At 50.8% G+C, this 15,282-nt stretch overlaps 1 protein-coding gene across 4 annotated transcripts in view; it reads right to left on the bottom strand.

Moving 5' to 3' along the window:
- Positions 1 to 3,822: 3,822 nt before the first annotated feature.
- Positions 3,823 to 15,282, bottom strand: part of LOC105856044 (sodium-dependent phosphate transport protein 2B-like) — a 52,347-nt gene continuing 40,887 nt past the window's right edge. For 3 of the 4 annotated variants that reach the window (XM_076001147.1, XM_076001146.1, XM_076001145.1), the window contains 7 exons: positions 13,268 to 13,463; positions 12,475 to 12,570; positions 11,619 to 11,739; positions 9,850 to 10,017; positions 8,679 to 8,795; positions 8,461 to 8,585; positions 5,587 to 7,026 (listed from right to left, as the gene is read on the bottom strand). In XM_076001147.1, the coding sequence (XP_075857262.1) occupies positions 6,397 to 7,026; positions 8,461 to 8,585; positions 8,679 to 8,795; positions 9,850 to 10,017; positions 11,619 to 11,739; positions 12,475 to 12,570; positions 13,268 to 13,463 (1,453 nt within the window). In that variant the 3' untranslated portion in view covers positions 5,587 to 6,396. Of the gene's footprint in view, positions 5,552 to 5,586; positions 7,027 to 8,460; positions 8,586 to 8,678; positions 8,796 to 9,849; positions 10,018 to 11,618; positions 11,740 to 12,474; positions 12,571 to 13,267; positions 13,464 to 15,282 lie in introns of those variants that run through there. The other variant, XR_012918644.1, reaches the window with a different exon arrangement.

The raw sequence follows: 15,282 nt of genomic DNA, 5'->3' as shown, positions 1-15,282 counted from the left end.
TTCAAAACACGAGTATGGGATTCTGGGAAAGAAATCATGGCAGATCTGCCCATGGGCACTTTGAGAGATAAAGAAGGCAAGTCACACCTTCAAGGTTCAGGTATGAATGCACTACCCATAGAAGACAATGCAAGTATTGATTAAACATTAATTGGCTTCTGCTCTGTCCCACCTGGTCAATTGCCCAGCTGTGCATGGCAGCCCAAGTCTTTATTCTGGTATGCGAAGCCCCATCTAAGCTAGCCTGGCCTACCTTTCCAGCACTGCCTCCTACTGCTTCCCTTCTGGAAACATCCACCCCAGACAGTCTGGTTTACATATTTGCCCTTACACATATAGCAGGGCGGCCCGCTGTCATCCTTTTCCCAGTGCTGTTTCCCAAGCCTTGATCACCCCTGCCCCTAGTCTTCTCCACCTAGACAAACTATAAGCCCCCAGAGGCTCCAAATCCCATTTTACTTTTCATTAAAGCCTACTGTGACCTCCTCGGTGGGGAGGGACCTCCTTCCTCAGAATCCCTGTGTCATTCAGAGTCGGTACAAGTAACGTGGAGACTCCACAGAAAGAACCGTGCGATGATGCCTCTTCTACTATTGCATCCACTTCCCTATGTGGACTGCGGGAAGTTCCTTGGGGACATAGAATCCTTTCCTTCTGTGAGCTCTTCCACAAGACTCCAAAAAAAATCCCCTTTTTTCTTGAGACAACCAAAATCAGCTTCTGTTTCTTACAACTAAAATAATCCTAACTTATCCTCCACGAACTAAAGTGCCCCCCATTTTTTTCGATTAACTTAAATAAATGCCACCAAGGACACTTTGACACCCACATACATTGCCAAGAGCTTCCCACCTTCTCAGGTGGATCCTGTTCACTTGGACTTTACATCCATCTCTCACAAGCTCAGCCATGCACTTTCCATCAGAGTGATACAGGGACAAGGACAGTAGGAAAACAGCTATTGCAGGTGCCTCCATGGTAGAAAGAAAGAGCTGAAAGCCCAGCCAAAATGCAGACAGAAAAGCCATAAAAGGCAGAGAGAGCCAATAATTCAACAAGCCCAGTGGTTTGGGTAGAAGTGAACAAAAAAAACCCAAAACATTCATGGGCTCCCCGGAGAGGATGATAGCCCAGGAGGGTAACTGCTCTTCATAATGATGTTCCTGAGTCATTCAGAGTAGATCTAATTTTCTAGTATCTTCTATCTGCAGATGGAAACTACACAGTTCTTTGTAGTAAGTTTCTAAGCCACACGTCTAAATTAGCAGCAACAAGAGAAAGCATGGGGCTCTGTAGCGGGTTCAGACCCAGCACACCCACACAGTCCTCCCTCCCTTCCTTTGACAATATTTATCGAGGACCTACTGTGGAACAGGCACTGTCCTAGGTGCTGAGGATAGAGGGGTCAACAAGACAGACGAGATCCTTGGAGTTCACATTCTAGATGGAGACAAGTGCGTAGCATGGGAATGCTTAAATAAAGAAAATGGTTTAGTGAGTGCTGTGATGTACATGGAAATACACTAGAGTGGCATGGTAGACAGTGCCGGGTGGGGCTGGACTGTGTCAGTGGTCATGAAAGGCCTCACTGAGGAAGGACACTTAAGGCCATTTCTTCCCCACTTTCTGCATTTTCGTCTCACCCTCCTGGATCCCTGAGGTGCCTTTTCCGGGCTGGAAGTGTCCTTGCCTCAGAGAGCCACCGACAGCTTCCCTGAGCTGGGGAGGAGAAAACCAATCACACCCCTTTGCGGAAGGGACACTTGAGTAAACTCGAGAGTCCTGGTTTCTAGAAGGAATTTTTTGCGGTACGTGGATTAACAGGTCCTGCAGCCAATCTGGAGTCTGTCCCAGCAGCACCCGGAGAAGACGTCAGCACCGTGTTAAGGGCTCTGAGCGGAGAAGGCGGATCGATCGCCCCTGGTTTAGCAATCACGGGCTCTGCCCCACACAGCACACCTGTTGACCCAACTATCACTTTGCTAATTCACAGAAGGGCTGGAGCTGTTTTAGCCCCGCTGTGCTCTACATCCAGTCACCCAGAAGTGGCCTAGGGAGGAGGCTTTTCGTGGTCTGACACTTTGACACAAAGCCGTGTGACAAGCGGCCTCTCAGTGATGCCTCCCAAACAAGCAACCGCCCCACCCTGGCTCCCAAGAGCAATCTGCCACCCATTCACCCCTCCAACTGCGGACTCTGTCAGCAAGCGTCCTGCCTTGTCCATACGAACACCGGGCATGTTCCTCTAAAGGCTGGTTATAAAACTTCCACCTGCTTCCAACAGAAACGCTGGAGCAGATTCCCATTTCGCCTCACATGCCACAGGAATGTGAATAATCCCATTTAAGAAGATGCTTGATTAAGTTTTTACTTTTTTGTTTTTTTTTTTGAAACAGAGTCTCTCTTTGTTGCCCAGGATAGAGTGAGTGCCATGGCGTCAGCCACCCTCACAGCAACCTCAAACTCCTGGGCTCAAGCAATCCTTCTGACTCATCCTCCCGAGTAGCTGGGACTACAGGCATGCGCCACAATGCCCGGCTGATTTTTTCCATATATATCAGTTGGCCAATTAATTTCTTTCTATTTATAGTAGAGACGGGGTCTCACTGTTGCTCAGGCTGGTTTTGAACTCCTGACCTCGAGCAATCCACCCGCCTTGGCCTCCCAGAGTGCTAGGGTTACAGGCGTGAGCCATTGGGCCCGGCCTGATTAAGTTTTTAGAACCTAAATCAATCTGGTCATTCCTCAACCCCTCGAGGAGGGCCTGTCACGAGATGGAAACGTTTCTGTCTCAACTATTGTCCTAGAGAGGAGCCTGGCGTGGCTGGTTCCAAACACGCAGAGGAGGGTTCCCCTAGGAAATGGTAACAGCAATTCTCACAGATGAAGTCCCTTAGGTCAGCTCAGACCCTGTGACCCCAGGGGACACAAGCTCCAGGAGACAGCTGGCCTCTGACAAAAGCTGGTGTCCCCAAGGCAGAGAGAAGAAAGGACCTGTATCATCCGGGTCATTGTATGATTCATCCTCCCAGCTGCCCAAACTTGAGGAAGGAAGGACCCAAGAACGAAAATCATTGAGCAGGTTCTTATATGAAAAGTGTGTGAACACGTCATTTAACCGGTCGGTGGGCAAACCCCTCTCCATCGCTCCTTCCAGCTGCTAAGCCGCACCCTCCACAGGAAGCAGCCAGCTCTGAGACAGGAGCCTCAGACATTGCAGTTGCCCTTGCCTGTCCCTCAAAGCCAAGCCAAGACAAGCACGTGGCTTCAGGGTGGCACCCAGTGTGTCAGAGTCCCCGTCACCACGTCGAAGGGAAGGAAAGGTCTTGCTTTAAGGCCAGCACTGGGTACCTCGAAAACTGGCGTGTACGTCAACAGACGAGAATTCCCTGGCTAGGTTCTACCAAAGGAATATATCCCCGCCGAGGGCACCTGGCGTGATCTGGCATATATGAACATCTGAGTAGTTTCCCTCCATTACTGCTGAGGTGGAACTAAGGGGCCTATAACGTGTGAAATGAGAAATGGACACAGTGTGGCTTACTGCTAATTATCGCTCAGGGGAGGAGGCTGGCCTTCCACGTTCAGCTGCTGAGATCGGAATCTGATTAGCAGCTATTTTCAGACTACATTATAAAGTCTGCTCCAGATGCTTCTAAATAAGGAGAATGCTATGGGCTGCCACCCTTCTTCTCCCCCTGTTAATCATTTCAAGGATCTGTGTTGTGTACACAAGGTGACTATTGAGCAATTAAACCATTAAGGTTATTTTTCAAATTGAAAAGATTTAGCTGAACTTTAGAGAGATCCTCTTTCCCCACCATCCCCTCACTCCATTTAATTTAAGGAGCTGAGTTCAGTCTATTAAAGGTATAAATAAGTAAGTTACTAAATAGTCTGGTGATAAAAACTAGGGAAATTGTTTTTATTTTTAAAAGATATGTTTGTATTAGAATGATTGTCCTTGATTACAGAACTGGAAACAATCATCGGTCCTGAATTTCCTTTTCCCGAGTGGGAATTCTACCTCTTGATTGCTTCAGAGGTAGAATAACTGTCCTATTCACTTTATCCCACTGCCTAGTTTTCCAACTCTGCCATATTTCTACTAAAAAACCTTGGTGATTCTTTTGTGCTTTTATCTGGGCGGGGTGATTGGGGCAGGCTAAATGGGAGAGAAGAAGGTACAATGGGGAAAATGGAAAAGCATTTAGTGCTTTGTAATTCTCCCAATGTCTTTATTGATTTATACAATTACTAGTAATGTGCATAATCTTTCCCCCAAATTGGCTCACTTCTTGTGTCCATGCATCTGCCCAAAGTTGGAAGCCGATTAGTCATCTTAGAATCTTGTTTTAACTGTAATACCCACCCACCCATCTCCACATCATCCAGTCAATCACTAATCCCAGTTGATTCCATCTCTGGATTAGCTCTTTTTTATTTTTATTTTTTTGAGACAGGTGTCACTCTGTGACCCAGGCTGGAGTGCAGTAGCATCACAGGTTTCTGCAACCTCAAACTCCTGAGATCAAGTGATCATGCAACACACTCCCTTGGGGGTTTGATTGTCTTTATTTCTCCCTTCCCATAACCAGTAAAAAAATACAATCAACACAAGTACACGGATTCAATTTGTAAAAATCATCGGAGTGCAGAGATGGCCAGAGCCCCATCCCGGGTTTAACTTACATATTTACAGAGTGTGTGGCGAGGGCGTGGCCGCGGGGCGTATCTAAAAGGCAGTATCACAAAATATACAAAGGTGGCCTTCCGTTACATTTCATGGAAGAACCCTGACTTACTTCCAAATGACAGCACTATCAGCACAAATCACCTGATCCTTTCCCATATAACTTAGGTAAAATGCTGTACAGGTGCGTGACTATAAATATAAAGCATAAATGGCTCTGTCTGGGAAAGGGCATCTACCTGGGGTGGGGGTGTCCAGGGAGGGCTCAGCCTGGTGTCCCAACCTGTTAAGAAGATGGGGAAGCTGGCAAGGGAGGCAGGAGGGGACGGGGTCACGGAGCGTGTTGGCACCGACTGCCCTGTCCTCTACAAGGTGAAGGTGCTGGCCCTGGCCGGGGGACTCGGGATGGCTGGGGTCAGTAGCAGTGGTGTCACTAGGACAGGGGCTCTAGAAGGCACAGAGCAGGCATCTGGGTTGAGTGGGAGCACACCCCTTTGACTCTCGGGCATGTGCGGCCCATTACACGGGAAGGTCCCTGGGCAGGTCACCCGGCCCTGGCTTCCTCCCCTGGGAAAAGTCTGGAGCTTTAAGGCACGGAAAGGGCAGAAAGCCAAAGCTCTACTACGGGAAAACGGAAAAATGTCTGGGAAGAGGTTCCAGTGGATGGGTGAATGGAAGGAAGGAAGTTGAGCACTATGTCTGACCTAGGAAGTCGTGCTGCAGGGAAGAGAGGCGGCAGGGAGGGCGGGGGACCTGTTCCGCCCACAGACATGTCCCGGGGTTCCAGTGAGCCGTGCCTGGGAGGGGCCTGGAGAACTTGCAGGGCTCATCCTAAAAGCTCCAACAGGATGGCTCTACCTGACAAATAAACGATAGTCAATATGGCTTCTATTTTCATGAAATTAGTAAGAGCCCGGGGCTCTTTGGGCAGATAACCGTCTTCCCCAAATGCCGACCATCCCTACCCCTGTCCTCCATCTGGCCAGCTCAGGAGCAGGACCATCCTCTCCCTCTTACGAAGACAGGAGTGAGCCGAAGTGGATCCTGAGCCTCTCTCTGTAGCTCAGCTGCGGCTTCCATCCCGGACACTTGAGGACAGACACTGCAGGTGAACTGCTTGGACTCATATCCCTGCCCAGGGGAGGAAACCCTGATGGGGGGTGGGTGGGGCACTGGGCAGTGGGAAAGGCCCACACCTGCGGTTGCCAAGTTTCCAAACCATTACACGATGTCCCCTAACCCAGGCTGGTCTGGGGCAAGGATGTTGGGGGCAGCCAGACTTTGATAGAGAGACGCCTGAGCTGTGTGCACATACCCACCTACACACTTATATCCACCTCTGAGAACCTTCCATACATCCTCCCTTGGGCCTTTTCCTTCCGAAAGGACGGTTTAAGTTTGAAAAATAGGTCCTATGGACCAACCCAGTTATGTGCAGGAGCAGACGTGATCATCCGTCCAGCCGTTCACTGTCTAATTCTCCTTCAGGCTTGTCTGCCCTCCTGGGAGTGGAAACCCGAGGGACTAGAGGCTGAGATAAAACCACCCTGGGGCTGACATGCTGGGCCAGCAGGAAGGAGCTAGGTCTGGTGCCAACTCCACTTAATGGGGACGGGATCTCCTGGAGGTGGTGGAAGGTGGGCAGAACGGGGAGGGAGCAGAGCTGTGGGACCCAAGCTCCTTCCCAGACCCCTGGGCTGCCCCTACAAGGCGGTGCTGCTGGACACGACCTCTGGGCCTGGGGCATTGCCTTGGGCCTTGACCTCTTCCTGGGCCTCTCTGCTCATGGCTTCGTTATCAAAGGCCTTTGGGGCCTTTATGGGGACGCCCTGCGCATCCTGCCCCTCCTCCAGGTCCTGGCAGCACCTGGAGCAGCGGCAGCAGCGGCAGCCGCACATGAGGCAGCACACGCGGCAGCACACGCGGCAGCAGCAGCAGCAGCGCCGCTGGCAGAGGCTGGTGGCCGAGGAGATGAGGTTGTCCCAGGGCTTCAGCGAGTGCATCCACAGGGGCAGGAAGTTCCAGTTCTGGAGCGACTTGGGCAGGACGCGGGGGCAGCGGGACTGCAGGAGCCCGAGGCCCAGCACCAGGAGGAGGACGAGGATGATGGGCACCCCCACACCCACCAGCACCGGCCAGCCGGCCAGCGAGAGGCCGAACACCGCCAGCGGCGTCAGCAGGAAGAAGAAGATCAGGTAGAAGACGGCGAACCAGCGGTACTTGGCGGAGATGTTGCCCAGGCCCTTGGCCAGGCGGATGGGCAGGCGAGTGAACGGTATGGGGTACCACAGCAAGATGCCCGAAATGTTGAAGAAAAAGTGGCACAGCGCGATCTGCAAGGCAAGAGGGAGGGCGGGTCAGGGTCTGTTGCCTGAGTTGGACTGAGTTGGACTGGGGTGAGATCAGGCCAGCTAGCAAGCATCCCCACGGGGCCACGGCCCTTCTGTGTCTTTATGGCTCAGCCCAGGAGGACCTGCACCCCCTGCGGACCTACTGGTGTCTAGGAGGAGGGAGCAGGGGGCAAGACTTGCTGAATCCCAGCTCAGTGGCCAAGGGCCTGCCATCCTGTAGGCCCAGTCTAACAAGGGATATGCCCACTGCTGCCCAGGCCTTGGCAGAGCAGCCGAGAGTTGGAGGGGCAGAAAGAAGAGCTTATAGGGCCACTGCTTCCTTGGCTCAATGGTCCATTCTAAAAAGGGTAGCGAGAAGGAAACAGGGCTCCAGCTACTAAAAATAAAAGCAGCAGCAAGTACGTCTAGAGTGTTTGCTACATGCAAGGTACTTTATGTGAATTATTTCAATCCTCAAATATATCCTATGAAGTGGCAACCCTCATTCCTTGACATGTAAGAGCATGGAGGGCCCGGGTGTGGTGGCTCACGCCTGTAATTCTCGAACTCTGGGAGTCCAAGGCCGGTGGATTGCTGAAGGTCAGGAGTTCGAAACTAGCCTGAGCAAGAGTGAGACCCCCGTCTCTACTATAAATAGAAAGAAATTAATCGACCAACTAATATATATAGAAAAAATGAGCCGGGCATGGTGGCGCATGCCTGTAGTCCCAGCTACTAGGGAGGCTGAGGCAGTAGGATTGCCTGAGCCCAGGAGTTTGAGGTTGCTGTGAGCTAGGCTGATGCCACGGGACACACTCTAGCCTGGGCAACAAAACAAACTCTGTCTCAAAAAAAAAAAAAAAAAAGAGGGGGACGGAGGGACGACGTGGTTAAGCTCGGTCCCCAGAGTCACACAGGCGGGAGGTGGTAGAGGTGCGATTCAGATCCCTGTGTGGATGCTGAGGTTAGGTCACCTGTGGAAGGTCACTTGGTATACAAATGGTGGGATAAGGATTCAATCCCAAGGTCTTATCCAAAGTCACCTTGTTGAGCTGGGCAAGGCAGGTCCCCCGGATTCCTTTAGCTGCCAGGCCCTTGGCACAGGTGAACTCTGCCTGCTCCCCAGGTAGCACTGAGAAGCTGGGAGGTGCCCTCTGCGCTTCCTACACTCTCTTTCTGTGTCTTATCACGTGACCACCCCACCTTTGTGGAAGGGCAGCCAGTGTGCAGGTCTGCCTGCCTCTCTCAGGAGAACGGCTTTGCCTGTGCTCGTGCCGAGCTGCTCGAATCTGTCTCCCTGTGGCTTCTCCTCCGCACCTAGCTCCACCGTTTGGACACGAGGGAAACGGCTGGCTCTTGTCAGAAGCTGGTTTGCAAGACCAGGGATGGGGGCGGTTCCCACCCGCAGGCAGCCCCTGCCCCGCGCCACGTCCTGACCTGGAGCGCGCTCCTCAGCGTGTTGCCCGGGCTGGCTAGGGCGGCCAGGATGGCGGTGGTGGTGGTGCCAATGTTGGAGCCCAGCGTGAGCGGATACGCCCTCTCAACGCTGATCACACCGATACCTGCGGGAAAGCACAAGGCACGTGGCATCAGCCCGGGGATGACAAGAAATGGCAACGGATGCCAGGGGATGAAGCCAGGGAGAAGAAACTCACCAATGAGCGGGGTCATGGCGGACGTGAACACAGAGCTGCTCTGCACGATGAAGGTCATGCCTGCCCCCACGATGATGGCCAGGTAGCCAGTCACCCAGGCGAAGGGAAAGGGGAAATCTGGAAGACAAGGGGAGAAGAGACCTCAGTGCCTCTGGGTAAGGCAGGGGCTGGAGGTGCAGCTGGCACCTCCAGGGGACCCCGGGACGGCGACAGGGCTAGAGCGTGAGGTTGTGGAGACACCTCCCCACTCCATACGTGGTCTGAGATGGCAGGTTGGACTTTTAGAATCCAGTCTTTCATCCTGCATACACAGATGGTGAAACCAAGAATGCAGGTGAGCATTGGGAAGACAAAAGTGCAGATTCCCTGGAGGTCAGGTAGAATCAGGGGACCCACCACCCCACAAAGCACCTAGAGTGCTTAGCCCTCACTTCCTCCCTGCCCTGGTCACCCATCGCTTCACACCTTCCGCCATCCCTCCACTTCACGAACATGGAGATGGGGCAGCTTAGAACAACCCTCCCAAGCCAGCCCTCCGCCCCACCGCACCTCATCAGTGCCCCGTACCCACAGGCACCCAGAGTCGCTCAGCTCGCCCTCAAGACATCCCAGGATGCAGATTTTTATTGAGTTTCCCAGGGTGCTGGTATCATGGGCTCGGGGTGCTCTCACGGGCCAGGACGCCGTGCTTGGCAGGAGCTGCTCCTGGCCAGTGGGGTCTCCTCGGCTGACTCAGGGTGCGGATGTATTTATCCAGAACCTCACTGTCTTCTATAGAGTGGAGGGAATTGGGGACAAAGAATGGACACCTCCTATCCTCTTCCTAAGGGGTCCTCACAGACCCAGAAAAGTCCTAGGCATTTAGACAACCTGCCAGGAAGGGCTTTGGACAACCTAATTCTTGGCAACCTGGGTCTTGGGCTGGCTGTTTCTCAGGACCTTGCCACCATGCAGCAGGAGCTGGTGCCTGCTCCCCAGATCCCACTCAGGACTCCAAGAAAAACTCCCAGGATGAGTGACACCTTATCTTCTTCAGCTGATCAGATCTGACAGAGAAACTCCATGCAGAGGCTCTTGCAAGTTAGGAATCCAAGGGTTCCTCCGCCCTCAGTGACCATTCCTCCAGGTGATGCCATCCCTCAATTCCCCGAATTGGGGGCAGTGCACCTACCAGTGTTGAGAGTCTTCTTGATGACAGAGGCGACCTGCCCTTTGAGCACTGAGCCCAGAAGCTTGACAATCATGATCAGGCAGCCGCAGAGGACCAGCAGGGAGATTATGAGCAGAATGATGCCCACAGCGACGTCCGGGAGGTTGAAATTCACAAAGATATGCTGGCCTGAGAGATCATGGGAGCCTTGTTAGAAGGGTGTAGAGCCACGGCAGCTACAGATTGTGGTTTTACTCCCCAACACCCTTCCCTCTCCTACTAATAGATCTTGGTCATTGGCTCAATCCCTGGCAGCCCAAAGTAAAGATGTGAAAAAAAAATGCCCACTAAATGACTATGTGGGTTTTCTTATTGGAAGTACATGCGTAATGGAAACTTGCATTAATAGATTTTCTAATATATAATGGAAAACTGTGTGTATTTTTAACATTACTATGTCATATGACTTTGAAATCGAACTTCTAATTCATTTTCTTGGAATTTGATTGAAGATATTAATATCAAGAATTTAAAGTTGGATTGGTCTACAATTTCTATTTTCCTGTTTTGTCAGATTTTGGTATGAGGATTATGCAAGCTTCATAAGATAAAATGGAAAGTTCTTTTTGTTTCTCTAAAACCTAGGTCAGATCATGTAGTTTGAGAATTATCTATTCCTTTAATTATTTGAAAGAGTTTGCCTATTAAACTACTGGTGTCCAGAAAAACAAACAAACAAACAAACAAAAAGTAAAGATGTGCCTTCCCATCTCCCCTGCAGCTAAGTGTCGCCCCTGAGACTACCTTCTGGCCAGGAGGAGCTTGTGAGGCTGGATGATGAGCTGAGGTCGTTAAAATCACACAGCTAGTCAGGGGCAGACCCAGGCATCCAGCCCAGTTCTTCTACCTCTAAAGCCCATGCTCTTCTCTATGCATGATACTGTCAAGGTGTTTGAGGAGCAGGATGGGCAAGTCAGAGTAAGGAATATTGCTAATCGTAAAACAAAACTCTTGTTTTTCAAAGTACTGTGTCCCTATGATAATTCCAGCAAGCCCTGGTTAATTAATGAATGCATTACACCTAAAACATGGGAGGTGATTAAGTTCTATTGGGTAAAGTATACCTGGAGTATCAAGGTATACCTCTCATAATTAATACCAGGAAGGTGGAGAGGGAGAGAGAAATATATATATATATATATATATATATATATATATATATACACACACACACACACACACACACACACACACACACAAAAGATTATATAAGGAATAATTAGAAGAACTAAGGACTTCTGGGTTGGAAAAGATTCCAGGAGCAAAATCATAGCTTCTAAAGGAATCAGAGCATCACGTGGGCTCCCTGCTTTGTGCAGTGCTGCAGCCCAGGGCCTTGAATGGGGCTTGCTGTGCGGTGGGGACTCACTGTGTCTGTTGAACGCATCTGTCCTATATGTCCCACGCCTCCCTTCAAGTCTGGCTGTCATCTCCCCAGAGGTTTTGAGAAAGGGACACTGAGGCACACGGATTGAGTACTCTGGACTGTAGAGTTCTGAGGTGGCATGGAGTTGCCAGAGGAACTGGCTTCAAGTCCTGGCTCTGCCCCTTCCTACGGGACCTTGGGGCTGTCCCAGTCCCTGTGAAGGCATGCCACGCGTTGCCTGAGGTAGGCTCGGTGCTCAGTGACTGTCACTGTCCTTTCTTTCCTGGCCAGGGCCACATAGGTAGGAGATGCCATCCCACACCCCAGTCCCGCCCCGGTGGCCAGTCTGGAGAGTCCCACTCACACTTGGCAAGGTTCTCCGTGTGGGTCATGTTCTTCGTGGTCCACGTGTCGCTGCCATCCGTCCAACATAGCAAAGGGGAGGTGCAGTTCTCAGGTGAAGGGACAGTGACGTTCATCTGCGTCTGGATGACAAACGTGACAAATGTCCACAACACTGGCTCTGGCGGGCGATGGGGTGGGGGAGGGCAGGGGAGACACCACACACACTGGCGTGTGCAGCGGCTCCCTTGTAGTGTGTCTCTTCTCTCTGGGGACTCGTTACTCATCTTTATTAGAAAGCTCTTAAAGCAACTGGGGACAAATAAAACCAGCCTCCTCTACTCAAAAACATCTAGTTGTTGTATGTAGTCTCTCAGTCTGCAGCACTCCACGGAAACCCAACACATGCACCCTAGAAGGCAGCGTGAGCTCCAGCCGCAGTGCAGAGGAGGCTGGCTGGGTTCCCTGCCATGGGAGGGCAGGATGCTGTGGGCTTCCAAAGAGGAATATTCTGGAAGTGTCTGGAAAGTGAGAGATGCCACCTGCTGCCAGCACTTGTAGCCTGTGATGGGTTCCTCCAAAACTGAGAACAGAAAGACAGCAAGGAATCAGCCTTCTCCAAGAGACATGGAAATAGGATAAGGCAGGAATGATGTCTCCACAGGGTGGAACGGGGCAAGGGGCCTCTGTCCTACTGTGAGCATATCCTGCATTCAAAGACTCATTTCCTAAAGGAATCTCACTGCCCAGTTCTGATTTTTTGGGGGCCACGCATTTTTCTTTTCCCTGACTTCTTATTTGCTCATCTTGAATGCAAGATTTTGCTTCAAGTTCGGATGCAAGGGTTTACCTGCACACCAGTATTCCTGAACACTCACCACAGTGGTAACAGTTTTGCACCATATCTTGATCAGACTCTTGTTTTTGGCTGTTTCATCATTCATTGCAATTTGGTTGATAACTTTTTTATCCAGCTGAGGAAAGCAACAGACAGAAAACAGTCAAGTTTTCTTGAGCTTGAGCAGTCAAGTTTCTCAGAGCTCATTTGGGGCAGAGATGCAGGGGGCTGGGGTGAGCGGGGCTCCTGCAGAGGTGAGGGGGCTCCCACTGCATCTGCACCCCCACGGTGGAGCACGGTGCCTAGACTTTAACGGTGCAGGACAAATGATTGACTGTGTCACCAAAGCACTGCTACCTAGGAAGCAGGCAGAAGGTATTTGCCGGATGACTGAATGACAGAAAACCAGAAGGTAAAAGTGAATGCACAAGGTCCCCAAGGCAGCATCCACAAAGCTGTCTTCCATTTTGACCATGCAGACAGGCCCAGTGAGCAGGTGGGTGAGATGGCTCCTGGCAGGAAAGGGAAGTGTCCTCCCTGTTGGCCAGCAGTGGGAAGCCACTTGATCATGAATAAGCCCCTGGTGTTGAGGACAGTCGTGGAAACAAAGTGGCCCCAAGGCTCCAGTTGTTGGAAGCACCCCCAAACCAACAAAAAGGCCCTTCATTGTTGTCAAGGAAACAAAGGCAATTACACTGTCAAGTGTCCCTAGAGGTCTGCTCCGGTGCCGCAGAGCAGTGTCTGCAGACCCTGCCGGCCTCTATCAGTGCAGAGGGGTGGGAGATGCACGGGTAGGACGTTGGTGGCTTTCCCTCTCGCAGGAGCCGGGGTACCTGGATAATGAGCTTTGTGAAGGGATCCGTGATGACTTTGAGAAGGGCCGGGGCATCTTCTCCATTCTGGAAGTGGAAGGTGTCCAACACGAGGCTGGTCAGGATCTCCAGGTAATGGGTGGCAGCCTCCAGGGGCAGGAGCACCAACACGGACAGCCAGTTGAAGAAGTCGTGGACGGTGGCTCCTGCAAAGGCCCTGCAGAGAGGGGACCCCACAGCCGGGTCAGTGGGCAAGTGCGTGGGCACCAGTGGAGGTGGATCATTCCTTGTGCCATCGGCCACCACCTGCTAGGGTCAGCCATGTGGGCGCCCATGTGCACAGCTCCCATCTGTGTTCTCTCACAGCAATCCCCGGTGGGAGCGCCATGACTATTCCCTTTCCACAGATGCGGAACCCGAGGGGAACAAGCTGGAATAATTAGCTCAGCAACTGCTGTGTTGAAGAATTGCATCTCTTCGGTTCAATGAGGTGGCCCATGCCTATAATCCCAGCAATTTGGGAGGCCGAGGAGGGAGGACCACTTGAGGCCATGAGTTCCAGATCAGCCTGGGCAACACAGTGAGACCCTGTCACTACCAAAATAAAAATTAGCTGAGTGTAGTGTTACGTGCCTCTAGTCATAGCTATACAGGAGGCTGAGGCAGGAGGATCACTTGAGTTTGAGGCTGCACTGAGCTATGATGATGCAACTGCACTCTAGCCCAGGGGACAGAGGAATACCCTGTCTCAAAAAAGGAAAAAAGACTACTTTTGAATCACATGTATTGAGTGCAACCTTCCTTCGGAAGGGTGGGGATCCGTAAGAAGGTAACCATCAAAGCCCTCTATGCAAATGAATTCTTAACCTTTTTTTAAGATCTCGAGAGTCTGATGAAATGCATGAATAGTCTGCACAGGAAACAAGGCAAATATACACCTCTCTTTGCATCTATCTGAGGAGGTCCAAAGGTTCCTCCGCAGGTACATCCTATCTCCAGATTAAGAAACTCCACTACAGACTTTTTTGCCCCCTCCCTCAATGATAAAGGTTTCCTTTAAAAAAAATCTGCATGTCAAAAGATACCCTAAACCAAGAAGAACATGGGACTGGAACAGATAGAAGAAGCTAATAAATATGTGGGGAGATGCTTAACTTCACTAGTAATAAAAGACATTTGCAATGTATTTACTTATATACATTTTCACTTATCATATTAGCTAATATTTATTTTTTAAAGTATTTGTATTCTTCCTGGAGAGAATGACTTAAGACACTTTCAAACACTGCTGGTGTCATGTAAAATGACACAAATATCTGTTAGTAGTTTGTCAAAGTGTTTTTAGAGCCTCGAGTGAGAGTAATTATTGTTCTAGGAAGGTAAGGGGCCTGCCTGATCCGCAGGGAGGTCGCGTCCCATACATAGCCAAGCTGGGAACTGCTTCTGTATTTAATAAGCTCTGGAAAGAGCCCATCACAGTAGGGAAGAGGCCAGGAAATGTACCTAATTTTCACCTTAATCTTTTTGGAAAGAGTTTCCAATAGTCAATCTGCTTTATTTTCAGCTTTTAAGCGCACATGACAACTCCATTTTGCCTTTTATTGGTATGTAAGTGAAGAACAAAGAAAATAATGGCACAGGTTGTACAAGCCAAGAGTGGAAGGTGTAATAAGTTGTAATTGTTTATGGCTAAGCAAAAACAATAAATCCTACCCTAACTCGCCTTGTTTCAACTCCACCACCCAACAGGTGAGTTTCTAGCCCTGGCTGCGTGCCAGGCACTCTGCTGAACACCTAGGTACGTGCTTGTATCATCTTGAGCACAGCACAGTGGTGACAGGTATCATCACTAACCCGCTGTGCAGATCAGGGAGCTGGGTTTCATGGGCTGGGAAGTATGTGATTCAATCCTAGCTGCATCCCCTGTGGCTAGTTCTAGGCGCTCCAGTGTGAGCGTGTCGAGCATGTTCTCACCAGCTAGTTACAGGCAGTTACAACAGCATGGCCGATCACCGCGGGCCTGATCGAGCACAGGC

This window comes from Microcebus murinus, chromosome 3 (assembly GCF_040939455.1).
Source record: "Microcebus murinus isolate Inina chromosome 3, M.murinus_Inina_mat1.0, whole genome shotgun sequence".
NCBI classification, from domain to species: Eukaryota; Metazoa; Chordata; class Mammalia; order Primates; family Cheirogaleidae; genus Microcebus; species Microcebus murinus.
The sequence above is the reverse complement of the archived record's forward strand: the minus strand, read 5'-3'. Positions and strand labels throughout refer to the sequence as shown.